This window comes from Engystomops pustulosus, chromosome 3 (assembly GCF_040894005.1).
Source record: "Engystomops pustulosus chromosome 3, aEngPut4.maternal, whole genome shotgun sequence".
NCBI classification, from domain to species: Eukaryota; Metazoa; Chordata; class Amphibia; order Anura; family Leptodactylidae; genus Engystomops; species Engystomops pustulosus.
Genome location: NC_092413.1, coordinates 7,694,483 through 7,719,467, shown reverse-complemented (window position 1 = coordinate 7,719,467; position 24,985 = coordinate 7,694,483). Strand labels below are relative to the sequence as shown.

General features: G+C 42.6%; 1 protein-coding gene across 3 annotated transcripts in view; it reads right to left on the bottom strand.

Moving 5' to 3' along the window:
• Positions 1-7,168: 7,168 nt before the first annotated feature.
• BABAM2 (BRISC and BRCA1 A complex member 2) overlaps positions 7,169-24,985 on the bottom strand; it is a 144,398-nt gene continuing 126,581 nt past the window's right edge. For 2 of the 3 annotated variants that reach the window (XM_072139938.1, XM_072139939.1), the window contains exons 11-12: positions 19,966-20,119; positions 7,169-7,341 (exon numbers count right to left, since the gene is read on the bottom strand). In XM_072139938.1, coding sequence (XP_071996039.1) covers positions 7,278-7,341; positions 19,966-20,119 — 218 coding nt within the window. In that variant the 3' untranslated portion in view covers positions 7,169-7,277. Of the gene's footprint in view, positions 7,342-19,482; positions 19,562-19,965; positions 20,120-24,985 lie in introns of all 3 variants that reach the window. The other variant, XM_072139940.1, reaches the window with a different exon arrangement.

Sequence of the window (24,985 nt, the reverse complement as noted above, 5' to 3'; positions counted from 1 at the left end):
CTGCTGGTGCAGTCACTGTGTACATACATGACATTACTTATCCTGTACTGATCCTGAGTTACATCCTGTATTATACTCCAGAGCTGCACTCACTATTCTGCTGCTGGTGCAGTCACTGTACATACATGACAATACTTATCCTGTACTGATCCTGAGTTACATCCAGTATTATACCCCAGAGCTGCACTCACTATTCTGCTGCTGGTGCAGTCACTGTACATACATGACAATACTTATCCTGTACTGATCCTGAGTTACATCCTGTATTATACTCCAGAGCTGCACTCACTATTCTGCTGCTGGTGCAGTCACTGTGTACATACATGACATTACTTATCCTGTACTGATCCTGAGTTACATCCTGTATTATACCCCAGAGCTGCACTCACTATTCTGCTGCCGGTGCAGTCACTGTGTACATACATGACATTACTTATCCTGTACTGATCCTGAGTTACATCCTGTATTATACCCCAGAGCTGCACTCACTATTCTGCTGCGGGTGCAGTCACTGTGTACATACATGACATTACTTATCCTGTACTGATCCTGAGTTACATCCTGTATTATACTCCAGAGCTGTACTCACTATTCTGCTGCTGGTGCAGTCACTGTGTACATACATGACATTACTTATCCTGTACTGATCCTGAGTTACATCCTGTATTATACTCCAGAGCTGCACTCACTATTCTGCTGCTGGTACAATCACTGTGTACATACATGACATTACTTATCCTGTACTGATCCTGAGTTACATCCTGTATTATACTCCAGAGCTGCACTCACTATTCTGCTGCTGGTGCAGTGGCTATGCTGTACACAGGGCACCCGCTGACGCTCTCCGGATTCCTTTGTGACATTAAATGCTGTAAATCCTTCACTTCAAGGAGAAACCTCTTTGGTCTCTGTGTCTGGAACGTGGGATTTATTTTGTCTCTGTGTCACAACTTGTCCATTAGCTGGAAAAACTTGTTTGTGTAATTCACCTAATCCGCCAGTCAATCCTGCGAGGCGGCGGTCGGAGCTGCGAGCGTCACATGCGCTGATTGTAACTGAGCCCCTTGTGACACGCGCTGATGGCTGGCGAGTAGTCGCCGCTGTATTGTCCATCTGTCAGTTACGAATAAAGTTTGTTGCTTAAACCTTCTTCCCATTGTCCTCTGGATGGCGGCTGCAGTGTAAAGCAGGGAGGTTCCGTCCAGGGAAATGTATCCTGTAACTGTTCTGCTGGAATCTGTTACATTTGAATCAGAAGAAACAGTCACAATCTCTTAACCCTTTAGTGACAGGTTTTGTGATGGTTTTCAGACGCTGTCATTTGATTGGATACAGACAGGCGGTCCCCCCCTCCCCCCCCTGGTGACTTCTTTTCCCCTGATATGCTATAATTGGGGCCCTGCAGCTTCTTGATGGTTTCCAGGTAGACAAAGCAGTGATTTCTACACATAAGAGCTGAGAAGAGTCAGGACGATGTGATGTAGCAGAGCTGAGTGTGTCCTGCCTGGCACTACATCATCTGTAACGACAGCAAAAGCTGCAACAGGCGACAAACCCCACTCTGCTACATATAGGTGGAGATGATGGATTAAGGATGGAGCCATGGCGGCGCCCCCCATGCTTTACACTGCAGGCTGCATACAGAATAGAAGGAGGGTTTCTGTTACAATGTTGCAGTTTGCACATCGGTTCCGCTCCGGCTCCATAAATCCCCAGTAATGAGGAATAATTATCCGTCTAATGGAGCGTTAATTGCCAGAGAAGCGGCGACCGGGGATGTGGGTGACGCTGATGCCACGGAAGAGACAGATGTGACGTTTATTAGGGAGAGGCGCTGTCCCAGTGTGACCCTGTATTACACACATAAAGGTCTTAGATGTAGCAGAGCTATGGAAACCATCAGCAAGCTGCTGCCTATGGATCCGTTACCTGTCATATGTGTAAGGGATGCTACGCTGCTCCTTATATGATGGGTCCCATAAGGCGGCCATATTGGTTGTCACTTTCTCAGAATGGGTCGTGAACTATAGAATGGATAGAAGTAAAGGAGTTAGAAATGTTCTAGTCATTCACTGGTTAATGACGTTATATCTGTCTATGGGACTCTGCAGGAAAGAAAGTGGAAAATTCCTTTAAGTTATATTAAAGGACATCTACCACCAGGATGAAGGACTATATGCTAATGAGCCTGAGGGGCTCCAGGTTCCATTAATACATATGGAGCCTGGAGCCCCTCAGGCTAATTTGCATACAGTCCTTCATCCTGGTGGTCGATGACCTTGAAGGTTATAGCTCTATTTCTCTGGCGGGGGCAGGGTCACATAGGGAGGTTCACTAATTAATGGCAAAGCTGAGTGACAACCACGGAGGCGGCCACATTGGAAAGGTCATAGAGATCTAATACAATCCCCAAGAGAAGGACGGGCAGAGGATGTGATCCGGTCATCCGGAGGCAGGATTCAGGGAGGACAGTCATCATGGAGGCTGTAAACGAGATACGAGCATCAATGTGTAACTCATAGGCCTCATAAAGGGGATGAGCGACCTCCCGCAGAGAGGACTGCCGACATTTATAAGGATGACTACCACTCCATGTGCATCACCTGTCAATGTAGAAGATGGCGCAGGAGGATCTCCTGAGCTCCCCCTAGTGGTGGCTGTATATACAGTATATAGAAATCTCCTGAGCTCCCCCTAGTGGTGGCTGTATATACAGTATATAGAAATCTCCTGAGCTCCCCCTAGTGGTGGCTGTATATACAGTATATAGTAATCTCCTGAGCTCCCCCTAGTGGTGGCTGTACATACAGTATATAGTAATCTCCTGAGCTCCCCCTAGTGGTGGCTGTACATACAGTATGCAGTAATCTCCTGAGCTCCCCCTAGTGGTGGCTGTATATACAGTATGTAGTAATCTCCTGAGCTCCCCCTAGTGGTGGCTGTATACAGTATGTAGTAATCTCCTGTGCTCCCCCTAGTGGTGGCTGTACATACAGTATATAGTAATCTCCTGTGATCCCCCTAGTGGTGGCTGTATATACAGTATGTAGTAATCTCCTGAGCTCCCCCTAGTGGTGGCTGTACATACAGTATATAGTAATCTCCTGAGCTCCCCCTAGTGGTGGCTGTACATACAGTATATAGTAATCTCCTGGGCTCCCCCTAGTGGTGGCTTTATATACAGTATGTAGTAATCTCCTGGGCTCCCCCTAGTGGTGGCTGTATATACAGTATGTAGTAATCCCCTGAGCTCCCCCTAGTGGTGACTGTATATACAGTATGTAGTAATCTCCTGAGCTCCCCCTAGTGGTGGCTGTATATACAGTATGTAGTAATCTCCTGAGCTCCCCCTAGTAGTGGCTGTATATACAGTATGTAGTAATCTCCTGAGCTCCTCCTAGTGGTGGCTGTATATACAGTATGTAGTAATCTCCTGAGCTCCTCCTAGTGGTGGCTGTATATACAGTATATAGTTCCTCCTGAGCTCCTCCTAGTGGTGGCGGTATATACAGTATGTAGTAATCTCCTGAGCTCCCCCTAGTGGTGGCTGTAAATACAGTATATAGTAATCTCCTGAGCTTCCCCTAGTGGTGGCTGTATATACAGTATGTAGTAATCTCCTGAGCTCCCCCTAGTGGTGGTGTATATACAGTATGCAGTAATCTCCTGAGCTCCCCCTAGTGGTGGCTGTATATACAGTATGTAGTAATCTCCTGAGCTCCCCCTAGTGGTGGCTGTATGTACAGTATGTAGTAATCTCCTGAGCCCCCCCTAGTGGTGGCTGTATATACAGTATGTAGTAATCTCCTGAGCTCCCCCTAGTGGTGGCTGTATATACAGTATGTAGTAATCTCCTGAGCTCCCCCTAGTGGTGGTGTATATACAGTATGTAGTAATCTCCTGAGCTCCCCCTAGTGGTGGTGTATATACAGTATGTAGTAATCTCCTGAGCTCCCCCTAGTGGTGGCTGTATATACAGTATGTAGTAATCTCTTGAGCTCCCCCTAGTGGTGGCTGTATATACACTATGTAGTGATCTCCTGAGCTCCTCCTAGTGGTGGCTGTATATACAGTATGTAGTAATCTCCTGAGCTCCCCCTAGTGGTGGCTGTATTTACAATATGTAGTAATCTCCTGAGCTCCCCCTAGTGGTGGTGTATATACAGTATGTAGTAATCTCCTTAGCTCCCCCTAGTGGTGGCTGTATATACAGTATGTAGTAATCTCCTGAGCTCCCCCTAGTGGTGGCTGTATATACACTATATAGTAATCTCTTGAGCTCCCCCTAGTGGTGGCTGTATATACAGTATGTAGTAATCTCCTGAGCTCCCCCTAGTGGTGGCTGTACATACAGTATGTAGTAATCTCCTGAGCTCCCCCTAGTGGTGGCTGTATACACAGTATGTAGTAATCTCCTGAGCTCCCCCTAGTGGTGGTTGTATATACAGTATATAGTAATCTCCTGAGCTCCCCCTAGTGGTGGCTGTATATACAGTATGTAGTAATCTCCTGAGCTCCCCCTAGTGGTGGTGTATATACAGTATGCAGTAATCTCCTGAGCTCCCCCTAGTGGTGGCTGTATATACAGTATGTAGTAATCTCCTGAGCTCCCCCTAGTGGTGGCTGTATGTACAGTATGTAGTAATCTCCTGAGCTCCCCCTAGTGGTGGCTGTATATACACTATATAGTAATCTCTTGAGCTCCCCCTAGTGGTGGCTGTATATACAGTATGTAGTAATCTCCTGAGCTACCCCTAGTGGTGGCTGTATATACAGTATATAGTAATCTCCTGAGCTCCCCCTAGTGGTGGCTGTATATACAGTATGTAGTAATCTCCTGAGCTAGTGGTGGTGTATATACAGTATGCAGTAATCTCCTGAGCTCCCCCTAGTGGTGGCTGTATATACAGTATGTAGTAATCTCCTGAGCTCCCCCTAGTGGTGGCTGTATGTACAGTATGTAGTAATCTCCTGAGCTCCTCCTAGTGGTGGCTGTATATACAGTATGTAGTAATCTCCTGAGCTCCCCCTAGTGGTGGCTGTATTTACAATATGTAGTAATCTCCTGAGCTCCCCCTAGTGGTGGTGTATATACAGTATGCAGTAATCTCCTTAGCTCCCCCTAGTGGTGGCTGTATATACAGTATGTAGTAATCTCCTGAGCTCCCCCTAGTGGTGGCTGTATATACAGTATGTAGTAATCTCCTGAGCTCCCCCTAGTGGTGGCTGTATATACACTATATAGTAATCTCCTGAGCTCCCCCTAGTGGTGGCTGTATATACAGTATGGAGCAGAAAGGTCTCCTGTGCTTTGCTGAGGTCGCTGTGGGGTGGCGGGGGAGGATCTGAGGATCAGTAAAGTGGATTTATTAGGATAATTGTGTCTGGGTGTGAGAGGTGCAGGTGTTTGTGCACATTACAGGCGGTAATTAAAGGGACGCGCACTCAATAGGGTTTAATGAGCCAGGGCCGGGGCGCGTGTACCTGACCGGTCGCCTCCTCCTGACTATCCTCAGCATCCGCCCTCTCAGGGATATCTTCTGATTACTCTCATGCAGCCTGTGGTGCAGAAAGAACATTGGGTTTTAACCTGGAAACCATCAACAAGTAGGGCAGATGCTGTTGACTGATCTTACTGATTCTATTGTTTCCAGAACCATTGTGGACCATTATTCTAGAACTTTTATGATAATAAAACAAAGTGACATGTGAGCCTCATATGTTTGGGTCTCCCTTATGGGCATTGGGCGTTCACACTGTGCTTTGAAACGCATTACCACAGCAAAGGGGAATTTTGCCTAATGACATTGCTGTTAACATTTGTGTTTACAACATGTTAACACACAGTTCATATGTGTGTTAACATAGTGTCTTTTAATGGGCATTTACCAGGATGAAGGACTGTATGCAAATGAGCCTGAGGGGCTCCAGGCTCCATAGCTGCTAATGGAGCCTGGAGCCCCTCAGGCTCATTTGGTAAATGCCCTTTAAACACAAATGTTAACAGCAAATCTCCTCACCTCCGCTGTTGTATTGCATTTCAAAACGTCAACGCAAACAAAACGCAAGGTGTGAACGCAGCCTAACTGTTGGTCTCCATCGCCTTAGGGGATGTCCTATGCAACCACAACACTGCGGGAGCCTATAAAGCATCCAAAATCTTAAAGGGAACCTGTCACCAGGGTTTACCCTAACAAACTCCCAGCCCCCAAATAATAATAATGTTTATCTATATAGCGCCATTATATTCCCCCACAGATAGGGGATAAAATTTCCATTCTAGATTTCCCTCTTTTATGTGAAATAAAAAATCTCCTAAAAACAATCTCCCCCCAAATTCGGGCAAATATGACTCTTCTCACATTATTATCACATGAGATGAGGTTCAGTGGCTGTAGTAAAGTGTTAATTCAGAAGCCCCTATCTTCTGTTCCATAGCACCTAGAAACAGGCTGCTTGTGGCATTTTAAAGCGAAGAATCTCGTCTTTCAGATCACTTGAGACGTATGGCCTTGTGGACTGGAGATACAGGCAGCTAAAGACCTTATGAGCTGTAAATAAAGATCCATTTTCTCCCTAAATGTCCAGTCCAAACCATCCAAAATATAAAGATTCTTTAATATGACACCAGCAGCGTGTTTCTAGGTGCTACAGAAGAGAAGAAAGTGGCTTCTGAATTGACCCTACCACTGCAACCACTAAACTTGACTCATTTCATATGAAAAAGGATGAAGAGAGTCACATTTAAGTGACATTGGAGGAGATTTTTGATAGGTAAATGGGTGAGATTTCACATAAATGAGGGAATTCTAGAAAGGACATTTCAAGATTTTGTGCACCAACGTCCAGTCATCAAGGACAACAAGCTAAAACATTTTCATTACAGGAAATTAAAAAAAAAACAATTAAAAGACGGAATTTCACGACTTCCTATCTCAAAAAATCTGCATCGTCAGGACGAGAAATTCTACAGAAATTCGGGCAAATTTCAGCAGAAGCTTCTCAGATGTTCCTGCTGATGTAACAGATCTGTCGGAGGGATAGACAGAAGCCTACGGGGGCCTGGTGGGGTCTTCTTGTGCTCACCATGGGGGTCCGTCAACTCCCCCAATTGCAGAGGGCGGGGGGGGGGGGTTGGGGGTTGGAGATTTAAGGAGTCGGAGATACCTTGATGGTTTTGACTTTTTTATTTTACATTTTTTAAATTTTTTTTTAACAAAAAGTTCTTGGCTGAGGATCCTGGGAGGGGGAGGGGTCGCTATACTCCGCCTCCCGAGTTACAGCTTCCCATTGGCGAATGCAGCTTCTTGGAACTGAGGAACGAAACTCCTGAAATACGACCTGAAAAGAGACAAAAATAGGGTCAGGGATCAGAAAGGAAATGGCAGAGTGGGCGGAGTCCACTGACATCATCACCTCTATCATGTTCATGTGACCAACTAGTGAGTTAATGAGTAATAGACTCCACCTACTTCTATAATCCTGGGTCTGAGTGTCCACCTGCTGCTAGACCAGAGGGCTGAGCCCGCCCCCGCTTAGAGAAATTATAAATAGTGCAAGTAGTAGATGTAAGCTCCGCCCACGAGGAGCCCAAGAACCATTTAACAAAGCCAGGATCCCTCTTCTCCTTTTTTCCACAGCTCTAGATGACCCATGTGACAAGACAACGCTGAGACTAGATTGTTGAAGGCTCCAAAAAGTAGAAATCCTACCAGGTCAATTTACAATCCCCCCCGACCCTGCCGTTAGGAAAGAGTTGGGACTGCTATGCGCATAATAACCAGGCGATCAAGCTGTGGCAGAGACATACAACATACCGCCACCGGGCTGCACAGCCCAAATCTATGATATGATCCTACATCCTCACAGCGGCGACAAGAACCACCCCGTCAGATTGAAGACGTCCTCCACCTGCTCATCAGGGTAACAGAGTGCGGTGTCACATTAATAAGGAGAATTACAGATTTGTGAGACAGAAGTATTTCCACCTTGTAATAACAGGATTAAGAGCAGTAAACGGCGATAATCCCCGGAGCACCTGAAATAAGGAGTTGACTCACCCGAGCGCAGCTCACATTAATGAGGACTCCACCACCCGAAATACCGTCCATACCCGCACCTTGTCACCGCACTCATAATCTCACATCAAAGACACGAATGTACTAATAGCTACTAACATACATAGGGGGCAGTATTATAGTAGTTATATTCTTGTACATAGGGGGCAGTATTATAGTAGTTATATTCCTGTACATAGGGGGCGGTATTATAGTAGTTATATTCTTATACATAGGGGGCAGTATTATAGTAGTTGTATTCTTGTACATAGGGGCAGTATTATAGTAGTTATATTCTTGTACATAGGGGGCAGTATTATAGTAGTTATATTCTGGTACATAGGGGGCAGTATTATAGTAGTTATATTCCTGTACATAGGGGCAGTATTATAGCAGTTATATTCTTGTACATAGGGGGCAGTATTATAGTAGTTATATTCTGGTACATAGGGGGCAGTATTATAGTAGTTATATTCCTGTACATAGGGGCAGTATTATAGTAGTTATATTCCTGTACATAGGGGGCAGTATTATAGTAGTTATATTCTTGTACATAGGAGGCAGTATTATAGTAGTTATATTCCTGTACATAGGGGGCAGTATTATAGTAGTTATATTCTTGTACATAGGAGGCAGTATTATAGTAGTTATATTCTTGTACATAGGGGGCAGTATTATAGTAGTTATATTCCTGTACATAGGGGGCAGTATTATAGTAGTTATATTCTTGTACATAGGGGGCAGTATTATAGTAGTTATATTCCTGTACATAGGGGGCAGTATTATAGTAGTTATATTCCTGTACATAGGGGGCAGTATTATAGTAGTTATATTCTTGTACATAGGGGGCAGTATTATAGTAGTTATATTCCTGTACATAGGGGGCAGTATTATAGTAGTTATATTCTTGTACATAGGGGGCAGTATTATAGTAGTTATATTCCTGTACATAGGGGGCAGTATTATAGTAGTTATATTCTTGTACATAGGGGGCAGTATTATAGTAGTTATATTCCTGTACATAGGGGGCAGTATTATAGTAGTTATATTCCTGTACATAGGGGGCAGTATTATAGTAGTTATATTCTTGTACATAGGGGGCAGTATTATAGTAGTTATATTCCTGTACATAGGGGGCAGTATTATAGTAGTTATATTCCTGTACATAGGGGGCAGTATTATAGTAGTTATATTCTTGTACATAGGGGGCAGTATTATAGTAGTTATATTCTTGTACATAGGGGGCAGTATTATAGTAGTTATATTCTTGTACATAGGGGGCAGTATTATAGTAGTTACATTCCTGTACATAGGGGGCAGTATTATAGTAGTTATATTCCTGTACATAGGGGGCAGTATTATAGTAGTTATATTCCTGTACATAGGGGGCAGTATTATAGTAGTTACATTCCTGTACATAGGTGCAGTATTATAGTAGTTATATTCTTGTACATAGGGGCAGTATTATAGTAGTTATATTCCTGTACATAGGGGGCAGTATTATAGTAGTTATATTCTTGTACATAGGGGGCAGTATTATAGTAGTTATATTCTTGTACATAGGGGGCAGTATTATAGTAGTTATATTCTTGTACATAGGGGGCAGTATTATAGTAGTTATATTCTTGTACATAGGGGGCAGTATTATAGTAGTTATATTCTTGTACATAGGGGGCAGTATTATAGTAGTTATATTCTTGTACATAACTACTATAATACTGCCCCTATGTACAGGAATATAACTACTATAATACTGCCCCCTATGTACAAGAATATAACTGCTATAATACTGCCCCCTATGTACAAGAATATAACTGCTATAATACTGCCCCTATATTCTTGTACATAGGGGCAGTATTATAGCAGTTATATTCTTGTACATAGGGGGCAGTATTATAGCAGTTATATTCTTGTACATAGGAGGCAGTATTATAGCAGTTATATTCTTGTACATAGGGGAGGTATTATAGTAGTTATATTCCTGTACATAGGGGGCAGTATTATAGTAGTTATATTCCTGTACATAGGGGGTAGTATTATAGTAGTTATATTCCTGTACATAGGGGGCAATATTATAGTAGTTATATTCCTGTACATAGGGGGTAGTATTATAGTAGTTATATTCCTGTACATAGGGGGCAGTATTATAGTAGTTATATTCCTGTACATAGGGGGCAGTACTATAGTAGTTATAATCCTGTACATAGGGGGCAGTATTATAGTAATTATATTCCTGTACATAGGGGGCAGTATTATAGTAGTTATATTCCTGTACATAGGGGCAGTATTATAGCAGTTATATTCTTGTACATAGGGGGCAGTATTATAGCAGTTATATTCTTGTACATAGGGGGCAGTATTATAGTAGTTATATTCCTGTACATAGGGGCAGTATTATAGCAGTTATATTCTTGTACATAGGGAGCAGTATTATAGTAGTTATATTCCTGTACATAGGGGGCAGTATTATAGTAGTTATATTCTTGTACATAGGAGGCAGTATTATAGTAGTTATATTCTTGTACATAGGGGAGGTATTATAGTAGTTATATTCTTGTACATAGGGGGCAGTATTATAGTAGTTATATTCTTGTACATAGGGGGCAGTATTATAGTAGTTATATTCCTGTACATAGGGGGTAGTATTATAGTAGTTATATTCCTGTACATAGGGGGCAGTATTATAGTAGTTATATTCCTGTACATAGGGGGCAGTACTATAGTAGTTATAATCCTGTACATAGGGGGCAGTATTATAGTAGTTATATTCCTGTACATAGGGGCAGTATTATAGCAGTTATATTCTTGTACATAGGGGGCAGTATTATAGTAGTTATATTCCTGTACACAGGGGGCAGTATTATAGTAGTTATATTCCTGTACATAGGGGGCAGTATTATAGCAGTTATATTCCTGTACATAGGGGGCAGTATTATAGTAGTTATATTCCTGTACATAGGGGGCAGTATTATAGTAGTTATATTCCTGTACATAGGGGGCAGTATTATAGTAGTTATATTCCTGTACATAGGGGGTAGTATTATAGTAGTTATATTCCTGTACATAGGGGGTAGTATTATAGCAGTTATATTCCTGTACATAGGGGGCAGTATTATAGTAGTTATAATCCTGTACATAGGGGGCAGTATTATAGTAATTATATTCCTGTACATAGGGGGCAGTATTGTAGCAGTTATATTCCTGTACATAGGGGCAGTATTATAGCAGTTATATTCTTGTACATAGGGGGCAGTATTATAGTAGTTATATTCCTGTACATAGGGGGCAGTATTATAGTAGTTATATTCCTGTACATAGGAGGCAGTATTATAGTAGTTATATTCCTGTACATAGGGGCAGTATTATAGTAGTTATATTCCTGTACATAGGGGGCAGTATTATAGTAGTTATATTCTTGTACATAGGGGGCAGTATTATAGTAGTTATATTCTTGTACATAGGGGGCAGTATTATAGTAGTTATATTCTTGTACATAGGGGGCAGTATTATAGTAGTTATATTCTTGTACATAGGGGGCAGTATTATAGTAGTTATATTCTTGTACATAGGGGGCAGTATTATAGTAGTTATATTCTTGTACATAGGGGGCAGTATTATAGTAGTTATATTCTTGTACATAGGGGGCAGTATTATAGTAGTTATATTCCTGTACATAGGGGCAGTATTATAGTAGTTATATTCTTGTACATAGGGGGCAGTATTATAGTAGTTATATTCCTGTACATAGGGGGCAGTATTATAGTAGTTATATTCCTGTACATAGGGGGCAGTATTATAGTAGTTATATTCTTGTACATAGGGGGCAGTATTATAGTAGTTATATTCCTGTACATAGGGGGCAGTATTATAGTAGTTATATTCTTGTACATAGGGGGCAGTATTATAGTAGTTATATTCCTGTACATAGGGGGCAGTATTATAGTAGTTATATTCCTGTACATAGGGGGTAGTATTATAGTAGTTATATTCCTGTACATAGGGGGCAGTATTATAGTAGTTATATTCCTGTACATAGGGGGCAGTACTATAGTAGTTATAATCCTGTACATAGGGGGCAGTATTATAGTAATTATATTCCTGTACATAGGGGGCAGTATTATAGCAGTTATATTCCTGTACATAGGGGCAGTATTATAGCAGTTATATTCTTGTACATAGGGGGCAGTATTATAGTAGTTATATTCTTGTACATAGGGGGCAGTATTATAGCAGTTATATTCCTGTACATAGGGGCAGTATTATAGCAGTTATATTCTTGTACATAGGGGGCAGTATTATAGTAGTTATATTCTTGTACATAGGGGGCAGTATTATAGTAGTTATATTCCTGTACATAGGGGGCAGTACTATAGTAGTTATATTCCTGTACATGGGGGGCAGTATTATAGTAGTTATATTCCTGTACATAGGGGGCAGTATTATAGTAGTTATATTCCTGTACATAGGGGGCAGTATTATAGTAGTTATATTCCTGTACATGGGGGCAGTATTATAGTAGTTATATTCCTGTACATAGGGGGTAGTATTATAGCAGTTATAATCCTGTACATAGGGGGCAGTATTATAGTAGTTATATTCCTGTACATAGGGGGTAGTATTATAGTAGTTATATTCCTGTACATAGGGGGCAGTATTATAGTAGTTATATTCCTGTACATAGGGGGCAGTACTATAGTAGTTATAATCCTGTACATAGGGGGCAGTATTATAGTAATTATATTCCTGTACATAGGGGGCAGTATTATAGCAGTTATATTCCTGTACATAGGGGCAGTATTATAGCAGTTATATTCTTGTACATAGGGGGCAGTATTATAGTAGTTATATTCCTGTACATAGGGGGCAGTATTATAGTAGTTATATTCCTGTACATAGGAGGCAGTATTATAGTAGTTATATTCCTGTACATAGGGGCAGTATTATAGTAGTTATATTCCTGTACATAGGGGGCAGTATTATAGTAGTTATATTCTTGTACATAGGGGGCAGTATTATAGTAGTTATATTCTTGTACATAGGGGGCAGTATTATAGTAGTTATATTCTTGTACATAGGGGGCAGTATTATAGTAGTTATATTCTTGTACACAGGGGGCAGTATTATAGTAGTTATATTCTTGTACATAGGGGGCAGTATTATAGTAGTTATATTCTTGTACATAGGGGGCAGTATTATAGTAGTTATATTCTTGTACATAGGGGCAGTATTATAGTAGTTATATTCCTGTACATAGGGGCAGTATTATAGTAGTTATATTCTTGTACATAGGGGGCAGTATTATAGTAGTTATATTCCTGTACATAGGGGGCAGTATTATAGTAGTTATATTCCTGTACATAGGGGGCAGTATTATAGTAGTTATATTCTTGTACATAGGGGGCAGTATTATAGTAGTTATATTCCTGTACATAGGGGGCAGTATTATAGTAGTTATATTCTTGTACATAGGGGGCAGTATTATAGTAGTTATATTCCTGTACATAGGGGGCAGTATTATAGTAGTTATATTCCTGTACATAGGGGGCAGTATTATAGTAGTTATATTCTTGTACATAGGAGGCAGTATTATAGTAGTTATATTCCTGTACACAGGGGGCAGTATTATAGTAGTTATATTCCTGTACATAGGGGGCAGTATTATAGTAGTTATATTCTTGTACATAGGGGGCAGTATTATAGTAGTTATATTCCTGTACATAGGGGGCAGTATTGTAGTAGTTATATTCCTGTACATAGGGGACAGTATTATAGTAGTTATATTCTTGTACATAGGGGGCAGTATTATAGTAGTTATATTCCTGTACATAGGGGGCAGTATTATAGTAGTTATATTCCTGTACATAGGGGGCAGTATTATAGTAGTTATATTCCTGTACATAGGGGGCAGTATTATAGTAGTTATATTCTTGTACATAGGGGGCAGTATTATAGTAGTTATATTCTTGTACATAGGGGGCAGTATTATAGTAGTTATATTCTTGTACATAGGGGGCAGTATTATAGTAGTTATATTCCTGTACATAGAGGGCAGTATTATAGTAGTTATATTCTTGTACATAGGGGGCAGTATTATAGTAGTTATATTCCTGTACATAGGGGGCAGTATTGTAGTAGTTATATTCCTGTACATAGGGGACAGTATTATAGTAGTTATATTCTTGTACATAGGGGGCAGTATTATAGTAGTTATATTCCTGTACATAGGGGGCAGTATTATAGTAGTTATATTCCTGTACATAGGGGGCAGTATTATAGTAGTTATATTCCTGTACATAGGGGGCAGTATTATAGTAGTTATATTCTTGTACATAGGGGGCAGTATTATAGTAGTTATATTCCTGTACATAGGGGGCAGTATTATAGTAGTTATATTCTTGTACATAGGGGGCAGTATTATAGTAGTTATATTCTTGTACATAGGGGGCAGTATTATAGTAGTTATATTCTTGTACATAGGGGGCAGTATTATAGTAGTTATATTCCTGTACATAGGGGGCAGTATTATAGTAGTTATATTCTTGTACATAGGGGGCAGTATTATAGTAGTTATATTCCTGTACATAGGGGGCAGTATTATAGTAGTTATATCCCTGTACATAGGGGGCAGTATTATAGTAGTTATATTCCTGTACATAGGGGGCAGTATTATAGTAGTTATATTCTTGTACATAGGGGGCAGTATTATAGTAGTTATATTCCTGTACATAGGGGGCAGTATTATAGTAGTTATATTCTTGTACATAGGGGGCAGTATTATAGTAGTTATATTCCTGTACATAGGGGGCAGTATTATAGTAGTTATATTCCTGTACATAGGGGGCAGTATTATAGTAGTTATATCCATGTACATAGGGGGCAGTATTATAGTAGCTATATCCCTGTACATAGGGGGCAGTATTATAGTAGTGACTTCTGCAGGGCTCCAGGCATTAGTACAGCTATAGATTAGTATTAGTATATATCAGCCGTGTTCTCCCTATAGATCTCTGTAGAAATATCTTGCAGCTATGGAGCATTTACATAATAATGTGATAGACTGGAAATATTTTATGTATCCACAGGGCGGTTTTCTTCCTCATTGTGTCGGGTTATTTTCCTCTTTTTGTTCACGTTCTCTGCTCCTCATGTTCCAGTATAGTTGGGCCATTGCGGGGGTTACGGGCAGGTTATTTGGGGGGTTGCGGTCGGGACATTATAGGGGTTACGGTCAGGACATTCTGGGGGTTACGGTCGGGACATTGTGGGGGTTACGATCGGGATATTGTGGGGGTTACGGTCGGGACATTCTGGGGGTTATGGTCGGGACATTACGGGGGTTATGATGAGTATTGCAGTGATACTATATCGTCCCCGGTGTAAGGACCTCATAGTGTTCGTGTCAGTCCCTGCTCTGGTCCTGAGTAGGGTCTTCCCCTGGTGTAGTGTGACTATAGTTAGACTGTATATCTATGACTATTAACCCTTAGCGTGCAGGGCTCCGGTGCCGGTTCTAGCCTCTGGGTCAGATCTTTGGCTGGGACTACAGTGTTTTTTTGTAACGTAACCTAAATACATAATTAGTTCAATGCAGTTTATGTATTAGAACTGGGAATTGGCGTCTTGCACAAAGTCTAGTTAATCAAAAACTGACAAATGGCGGTAGATGTCACTGCTGGGCGGGTGTGACCCGGGACGTGAGCGCCGCGCTGTGACAATACTTACCATCTACATCCCAAGCCGCTGCATTCAGTCAGTCCAGCATGTGTTCTTATAGCGGTATAACAACGTGCAGTGATAAAGAGGGATTCATTTATACATGGAGAATTCCTTTAAGAGTTCCAAGCTTTATTGACAACCAGAATCCAGGGACGATTCCCCCCCCTGTCACTGCCAGATTCTACCTGGAATCACAAGTTGTTTTTCCTTCTCCCAACGATCAGATATAAAAATTCCCGGAGATCAGATGTCTGTGACATTAAGAAGAGCTCGGGGCGGAGGTGGGGCCCCCCCAAACCCAGTCCAAAGGTGAGTTCCTGGGAGCTGAACACAAACAAACCAGCCCATAAAAGCAGCTGTGATAAACAAGGCAGCGGGGACGGGGCGATCCCTCCTGTCACCCGGCCAAGAACAGGTTGTTTTGGGTGTTAGGTGGAAGCACAAACAAGTTTTCCAGGTCCTGGGACAAGTCACGGCAAGAGAAGGAGAACGAACAGGAGGAGAAACCGGCACAAGAGACAAAAAGTGCAAAACGGGAGCAATGACCCCCCCCCTCCCCCGCCCGAGGGGCTGCACAGCTGCGCTGGGGGAAAATACACCCCTGTAAAGCCACTGCAGGATCCCATCCGGGTCTGTAAAGGCAAACACCTTGCACCTTATCCATGGAGATCCAGGTCATCCTTTGGTCACAAGGTTGAGTGTCCTCTCTGCAGCCAGTCTGTGGGTCATTGTCCCTGGCGAGATGTGTAATCAGACCTTTGTGTATGTTGTTAGTAGCAGCAGGCCTGTGATATATGGATGTATATTCCAGGATTACACTGGGAGTGTGTCCTCACACTGCTGTTCTCTCTGCAGTCAGTGTTAGGTATTGACCCTGAAGTGTGTAATCAGATTGTACTGGCGGTGGGTCCTCACACTGCTGTGCTCTTATTCTCCACAGCCCCTTTCGATTGCTGTCATGTCTGAATAGAAGCCTGCTACAGCTTTTACTCAGAGCAGAGGCAAGTATATGTTTAGCAGAGCACAGCAGTGTGAGGAAAAACCCCCAGTACACTTGGCTGCTACTAACAACATATATACTTACAACGTAAAGGTATGATTACACATTCCTCCAGGGACAATACATAACACTCGCTGTAGAGAGGATAGAGCACAGCAGTGTGAGGACACCTTCACCTCTAGTGCAATCCTGGAATATAAATCTATATATCACAGTCCTGCTGCTACTAACAACATACAGGAAGGTCTGATTACACATCTCACCAGTGACAATACCTAACAGTCGCTGTAGAGAGGATAGAGCACAGCAGTGTGAGGATACACCCCTAGTGAAATCCTGGAATGTAAATCCATCTATCACAGTCCTGCTGCTACTAACAACATACAGGAAGGTCTGATTACACATCCCTCCAGTGACAATACCTAACAGTCGCTGTAGAGAGCACAGAGCACAGCAGTGAGATGATACACCCCTAGTGCAATCCTGGAATATAAATCCACCTATCACAGTCCTGATGCTACTAACAACACACACAGAGTACAGTACATAACGCTGGCTGCAGTCTGTATAGTTTTGGGGCAGTGGTATTGTTAAGGGTTAGTGAATAGTGTACAGTAGTGGTGGCCCGGTCACTAGTGTGAACAGAGCCCTATATGTGGGCGGATCCTGGGGGACCTTGGGGTGATGTATATCCGGTCACATCTATACACACTGGTAACGCACTGACTTACTGCTGCAAAATACAAAAAACCAAATAAAAGCAAAATCCCAGGAAGAAAATAACTTCTCATTTAGCGACTTTGGTTTTTTGCAGAGAGCGGGGGCGTCGGAGCGCACACAGGAGGTATTAGTGTCACGTAAAGTGGAGGATTATGGGTGACGGCGATCAGTGTCACAATGAGGAAGATATAATTACCGCCTAATCCTCTTCTCCGCTCTGGAAGGGAAAGCGTTGCCCCAGTTAGGAGGCGGCAGAACGCGGCGGCTAAAATAGCGCTGCCAGAACACAGCGTAATTATACTGTGCAACCAGACGCAACTTGTCAGCACGGGGGGGGGGGGGGGGGGGGGGGGCGGCGGGGGGCTTAAAGGGAACCTGTCACCAGGTTTTGCCCCCATCAGGAAGAGTATGAAATGACCTAAAATTCCATCTTTTGCTTTACAAAAAAAAAATCTCTTCCAAAGTCTCATGACTTCATTTTCATTTGAGATGAGTCAAGTTTAGTGAATGAAGGTGGTGGTTGCAAATAAAAACCCCACCTTCTGTACTATAGCACCTAGAGACATAGTGCTGGGGTCATATTTAAGATAAGATTCTCTTCTTTCGGATGTGAACTGCACAAGGCTAAACATTTTTCTAATTTCTGCCTATTATTTAACTGCGTCTATGTCCATGAACCATGTGAGAAGCATGACGATGAGATCCTTATCTTTAAAATGACACCAGCAGCAAGTTTCTAGGTGCCACAGAACAGAAGATAGGGACTTCTGAAGTTACATATTGTCACATGAGAGGGAACTCTAGAAAGGACAATGTATCCCTGACCTGGGGGGGGGGGGGGGGGGTGTTAGTTTAGTGGGGTAAAATCTGATGAAAGGTTCCCTTTAACCCCTTCATGTCAGGATAAGTGACAGATCACTGGGATCTGACTACAAGGACCCCCCCAGTAATCAGGTAAGGGCCCCCTTGAATATCCCCTATATGCACTTCTATGGGACTGATAGGTCATTCATGCTCAAGATATTTCGGGGGGTCCCAGGGAGTGAGCCCCCACTAATCCATCACTTCTCCCCCATCCTAGGTGTGTGGACCCCTCTGTCAGAGGGATAAGGGTCTTATTCTGGGTGGTCTCACCCCTTACAATGATTGGACTTAATGATGTGTCCCCCCCATTCTTGTGATCACTAGGGTCCCCAGCAATCAGGACTAATCCCCTGTCCTGTCCCAACACTGGGACCCCTGGAGATGACATATATGGAGTGTTGGATGTCCACAGATGTGAGACATGTTAGTTACAGGACATCCCCTTTAAGGACCTGATCCGAAAGTCGTGTCGGAGGCCTTCATCTCCAGGGATCATAGGAGACGCGGGTATCAGGTTCCGATAAGTTGTGCCCCCTGTGTATAAGGATCAGGTCAGGCTATAACATACAGCGGGCACCGCCATGTGCTCCTGACCCTGCGCCGGGCCATGTGGGTGCCGTCTGCTGGCGCAGGGTCCCGGGACACGAAATCACATCCAGATGCTTCATCGCACGAGCGGAGGAACCTCCCTGCCAGTATAGAAATCCTACTAAATAATAGGAGCTCATCCCGAGGGCAGAGGTCACTGACACTATGACCCCTGGGCTCCAGCGCCCCCTGTGTGATCACACAATTATACCCGCACTGAAGACAAACCATCAGTATCACAACTAGGAAAACTGCCTAATTATTTCAGGATTGTAACATCTGGTGTGTCCTCACACTGCTGTGCTCTGTGCATTGTGCAGCTCCACAGCACTTTCCCTCCGCCCTGAGTAAGAGCTTTCTGAGGCTTCTGGTTGCACATTACAGCAGTCACTCAGAGCAGAGGGTGAGGACTGTGGAGTAGATCAATGCAGAGAGCACGGCAGTGTGAGGACACGCCTCCAATACAATCCTGGAATATAAATCCAAATATCACAGTCCTGCTGCTACTAACAACACACACAAAGAAACGATACCTACCACTATCTTCAGAGAGCACAGAGCACAGCAGTGTGAAGACTTATCCCCTCACCCCAATGCACTTGTAGAAGTTGCAATTCTGGAATATAAATCCATATATCACAGTCCTGCTGCTACTAACAACATACACAAAGGTCTGATTACACATCTCTCCAAGGACAATGACCAAAGAGCACAGCAGTGTGAGGACACAGCCCCAGTACAAGCCTGGAATTTAAATCCATACATCACAGTTCTGCTGCTACTAACAGCATACACAAAGGTCTGATTACACATCTCTCCAGAGACAATACATAACAATGGTTGCAGTCTGTATGGTCACACCTGCACAGACTGCACAGGTTCCCTTTAACACAGAGATTAGAACCCAGCTTTCCCAGTGGCATGCATCCCTTATGTTGCCCTCTACTGGAGAGGTTGTTGTCGCTACATAACAAGGCTGATATGCCAACATTTAAAGGGGCGGCGTCACATAAATCTTACTTTGCTCTCTTTGCCATCTCGTTGCCGTCCCAGCGGGGGCTGTAGGGGTAGTTCTTCTGGGCCTGTGAATAGAGCTGCCCGCTGTTGGTGAAGTGGTAGACGGACTGGAACGTCAGCATGGGCTGGTCCCGAGGGAAGTAGAGCGGCAGGTCAACTGCAGGGAGACAGAGAGGATCTGGGAGGTCACGGGGACAGACATAACAGAGCGAAAAAACACAGAACGCTGGAATGGAGATAACAGTCAGCAAAGCGCGTCCCTTTCAGCTTGTGCTGTGAGTGACTGCTCAGAGAGGGGAAGAGAGAGCTGCACCTGTCAGTGTGGGGTCACAGAACTTATCACACATCGGTTTCAGGGACCAATCATTATGCACCTAGAACTTAATAGGCGACATTCTGACACTAGGAAAAAGATTCATTATGTGTTGTGCTGTGAGTGACTGACAGGTGCAGCTCTCTCTTCCCCTCTCTGAGCAGTCACTCACAGCACAACACACAATGAATCTGTTTCCTAGTGTCAGAATGTCGCCTATCAAGTTCTAGGTGTACAATGATTGGTCCCTGAAGCCGATGTGACCCGACACTGAAAGGTGCAGCTCTCTCTTCCCCTCTCTGAGCAGTGTCGGGTCACATCGGCTTCAGGGACCAATCGTTGTGCACCGATAATTTGATAGGCGAAATTCTGACACTAGGAAATGGATTCATTATGTGTTGTGCTGTAAATGACTGCTCAGAGAGGGGAGAAAGAACTTTATGTTCACCATGTATCAGAAGGCAAATACTAAAGCAGCAATTTAACGAGAAAACTATGTTCTACACTTCACCTTCTGAAGCAGCAGCTAATGTACAGGACCAGGCAGTGACCGTGGACGCCCCCTCCTTGTTATTAGGCAGCACAAGGTGACCCCCCCGGGGCAGGGACGCTCCGTCCTCCTCCGACCTTCAAAGACGCTTCTAGATTGGGGTCAAATTAAACTCCGCTACAAAACCATCGGCTTATTAATTACAGATTCTGTACAGATAATTACCGCGTCTCCTGAAGCAGAACATCTCATACCAGGACAAGAACCCAAAATTACATCCCAGAAGCAAACAACTGACAGGGGCTATAATCACACACATCTTAAAGGGGAACTCCACTTAAGTCCTGATAATGACCAAAATCTTTTTCTGTGTCCTAGTTCTCATTCTGAGAAGTGGGATGTATCTTATGGGAGTCTTCACTAAATCTGGTAACCTTGGAAGTCCTTGAAAATGTGAGACAGTGTCTGATAATGCAGATGCTCAGGGGGCACTTACTCAAGGCTTCCTCTCAGCAATTAGCCCGACTCCCCCTCAGCGGTCAGTACCCCGACTCCCCCTCAGCGGCCAGTACCCCGGCTCCCCTTCAGCGGTCAGTACCCCGGCTCCCCCTCAGCGGCCAGTACCCTGGCTGCCCATCAGCGGTCAGTACCCCGGCTCCCCCTAAGCAGTCAGTACCCCGGCTGCCCACCAGCGGTCAGTGCCCCGGCTCCCCCCTCAGGGGTCAGTGCCCCGGCTCCCCCTCGGGGGTCAGTACCCGGCTCCCCCTCAGGGGTCAGTACCCCGGCTCCCCCCTCAGGGGTCAGTGCCCCGGCTCCCCCTCAGGGGTCAGTACCCCGGCTCACCCCTCAGCGGTCAGTACCCCGGCTCCCCCCTCAGCGGTCAGTACCCCGGCTCCCCCCTCAGCGGTCAGTACCCCGGCTCCCCACTCAGTGGCCAGTACCCCGGCTCCCCCTCGGGGGTCAGTACCCCGGCTCCCCCTAAGCAGTCAGTACCCCGGCTGCCCACCAGCGGTCAGTGCCCCGGCTCCCCCCTCAGGGGTCAGTGCCCCGGCTCCCCCTCGGGGGTCAGTACCCGGCTCCCCCTCAGGGGTCAGTACCCCGGCTCCCCCTCAGGGGTCAGTGCCCCGGCTCTCCCTCAGCGGTCAGTGCCCCGGCTCCCCCCTCAGCGGTCAGTACCCCGGCTCCCCCCTCAGCGGTCAGTACCCCGGCTCCCCACTCAGTGGCCAGTACCCCGGCTCCCCCTCGGGGGTCAGTACCCCGGCTCCCCCTAAGCAGTCAGTATGGCTCTCAGCACTGGGGTAATAGAGGGCGCCCGGGATGTGGAGCAGTGATGGTGATCAGACAGGAAGTCACCTGGGATGACCCGCAGAGGCCGCAGCACATTCTATACCCGGCTGTGTACAGTATAGAAAGCACAGGCAGCCGGGTGCTTCCAGGTCACTGCACACAGCGCCGAGCAGCAGGGTGACGAGAGGACACCGAGGGGAGGACCGACTCCACATCACATTCATCTACAGAGAGAATGTACAGGGCCCAACACAGGGGGCGCCACCACGCAGGGCGTCATATACTAGAAAACACAGGAGTGGGGGAGGGGCTACACCCAGAATCATGGAAGAGGATTAAGAGATCAAGGGGAAAGAAAGCAGAGACATGATAGATAGGAGATAGATAGATAGATATGAGATAGATAGATAGATAGATAGGAGATAGATGGATAGATAGATAGATAGATAGATAGGAGATAGATAGGAGATAGATAGATAGATATGAGATAGATAGATATGAGATAGATAGATAGATATGAGATAGATATGAGATAGATAGATATGAGATAGATAGATAGATAGATAGATAGATAGATAGGAGATAGATAGGAGATAGATAGATAGATAGATAGATAGATAGATAGATATGAGATAGATAGATATGAGATAGATAGATAGATATGAGATAGATAGATATGAGATAGATAGATAGATAGATAGATATGAGATAGATAGATATGAGATAGATAGATATGAGATAGATAGATAGATATGAGATAGATAGATATGAGATAGATAGATAGATAGATATGAGATAGATAGATATGAGATAGATAGATATGAGATAGATAGATATGAGATAGATAGATAGATAGATAGATAGGAGATAGATAGATATGAGATAGATAGATATGAGATAGATAGATAGATAGATATGAGATAGATAGATATGAGATAGATAGATATGAGATAGATAGATATGAGATAGATAGATAGATAGATAGATATGAGATAGATAGATAGATAGATATGAGATAGATAGATAGATAGATATGAGATAGATAGATAGATATGAGATAGATAGATAGATAGATAGATAGATAGATAGATAGGAGATAGATAGATATGAGATAGATAGATAGATAGATAGGAGATAGATAGATAGATAGATAGATAGATAGATAGATAGATAGATAGATAGATAGATAGATAGATAGATAGATAGATAGATAGGAGATAGATAGATATGAGATAGATAGATAGATAGATATGAGATAGATAGATATGAGATAGATAGATATGAGATAGATAGATATGAGATAGATAGATAGATAGATAGATATGAGATAGATAGATAGATAGATATGAGATAGATAGATAGATAGATATGAGATAGATAGATAGATATGAGATAGATAGATAGATAGATAGATAGATAGGAGATAGATAGATATGAGATAGATAGATAGATAGATAGGAGATAGATAGATAGATAGATAGGAGATAGATAGATAGATAGATAGATAGATAGATAGATAGATAGATAGATAGGAGATAGATAGATAGATAGATAGATAGGAGATAGATAGATAGATAGATAGGAGATATGAGATAGATAGATAGATAGATATATAGATAATTAGGAGATAGATATGAGATAGATAGATAGATAGATAGATATGAGATAGATAGATAGATATGAGATAGATAGATAGATAGATAGATAGATAGATAGATAGATAGATAGATATGAGATAGATAGATAGATATGAGATAGATAGATAGATAGATATGAGATAGATAGATAGATATGAGATAGATAGATAGGAGATAGATAGATAGATAGATAGATAGATAGATAGGAGATAGATAGATAGATAGATAGGAGATAGATAGATAGATAGATAGATAGATAGGAGATAGATAGATAGATAGATAGATAGATAGATAGGAGATATGAGATAGATAGATAGATAGATAGATAGATAGATAGATAGGAGATATGAGATAGATAGATAGATATATAGATAATTAGGAGATAGATATGAGATAGATAGATAGATAGATAGGAGCTAGATAGATAGATAGATAGATAGATAGATATGAGATAGATAGATAGATAGATAGATATGAGATAGATAGATAGATAGATAGATAGATATGAGATAGATAGATAGATATGAGATAGATAGATAGATAGATATGAGATAGATAGATAGATATGAGATAGATAGATAGATAGATAGATAGGAGATAGATAGATAGATAGATAGGAGATAGATAGATAGATAGGAGATAGATAGATAGATAGATAGATAGGAGATATGAGATAGATAGATAGATAGATAGATAGATAGATAGATAGATAGATAGATAGATAGATAGATAGATAGATAGGAGATAGATAGATAGATAGATAGATAGATAGATAGATAGATAGATAGGAGATATGAGATAGATAGATATATAGATAATTAGGAGATAGATATGAGATAGATAGATAGATAGATAGGAGCTAGATAGATAGATAGATAGATAGATATGAGATAGATAGATAGGAGATAGATAGATAGATAGATAGATAGATAGATAGATAGATAGATAGATAGGAGATATGAGATAGATAGATAGATATATAGATAATTAGGGATAGATATGAGATAGATAGATAGATAGATAGATATGAGATAGATAGATAGATATGAGATAGATAGATAGATAGATAGATATGAGATAGATAGATAGATATGAGATAGATAGATAGATAGATATGAGATAGATAGATAGATATGAGATAGATAGATAGATATGAGATAGATAGATAGGAGATAGATAGATAGATAGATAGATAGATAGATAGGAGATAGATAGATAGATAGATAGATAGATAGATAGGAGATAGATAGATAGATAGATAGGAGATATGAGATAGATAGATAGATATATAGATAA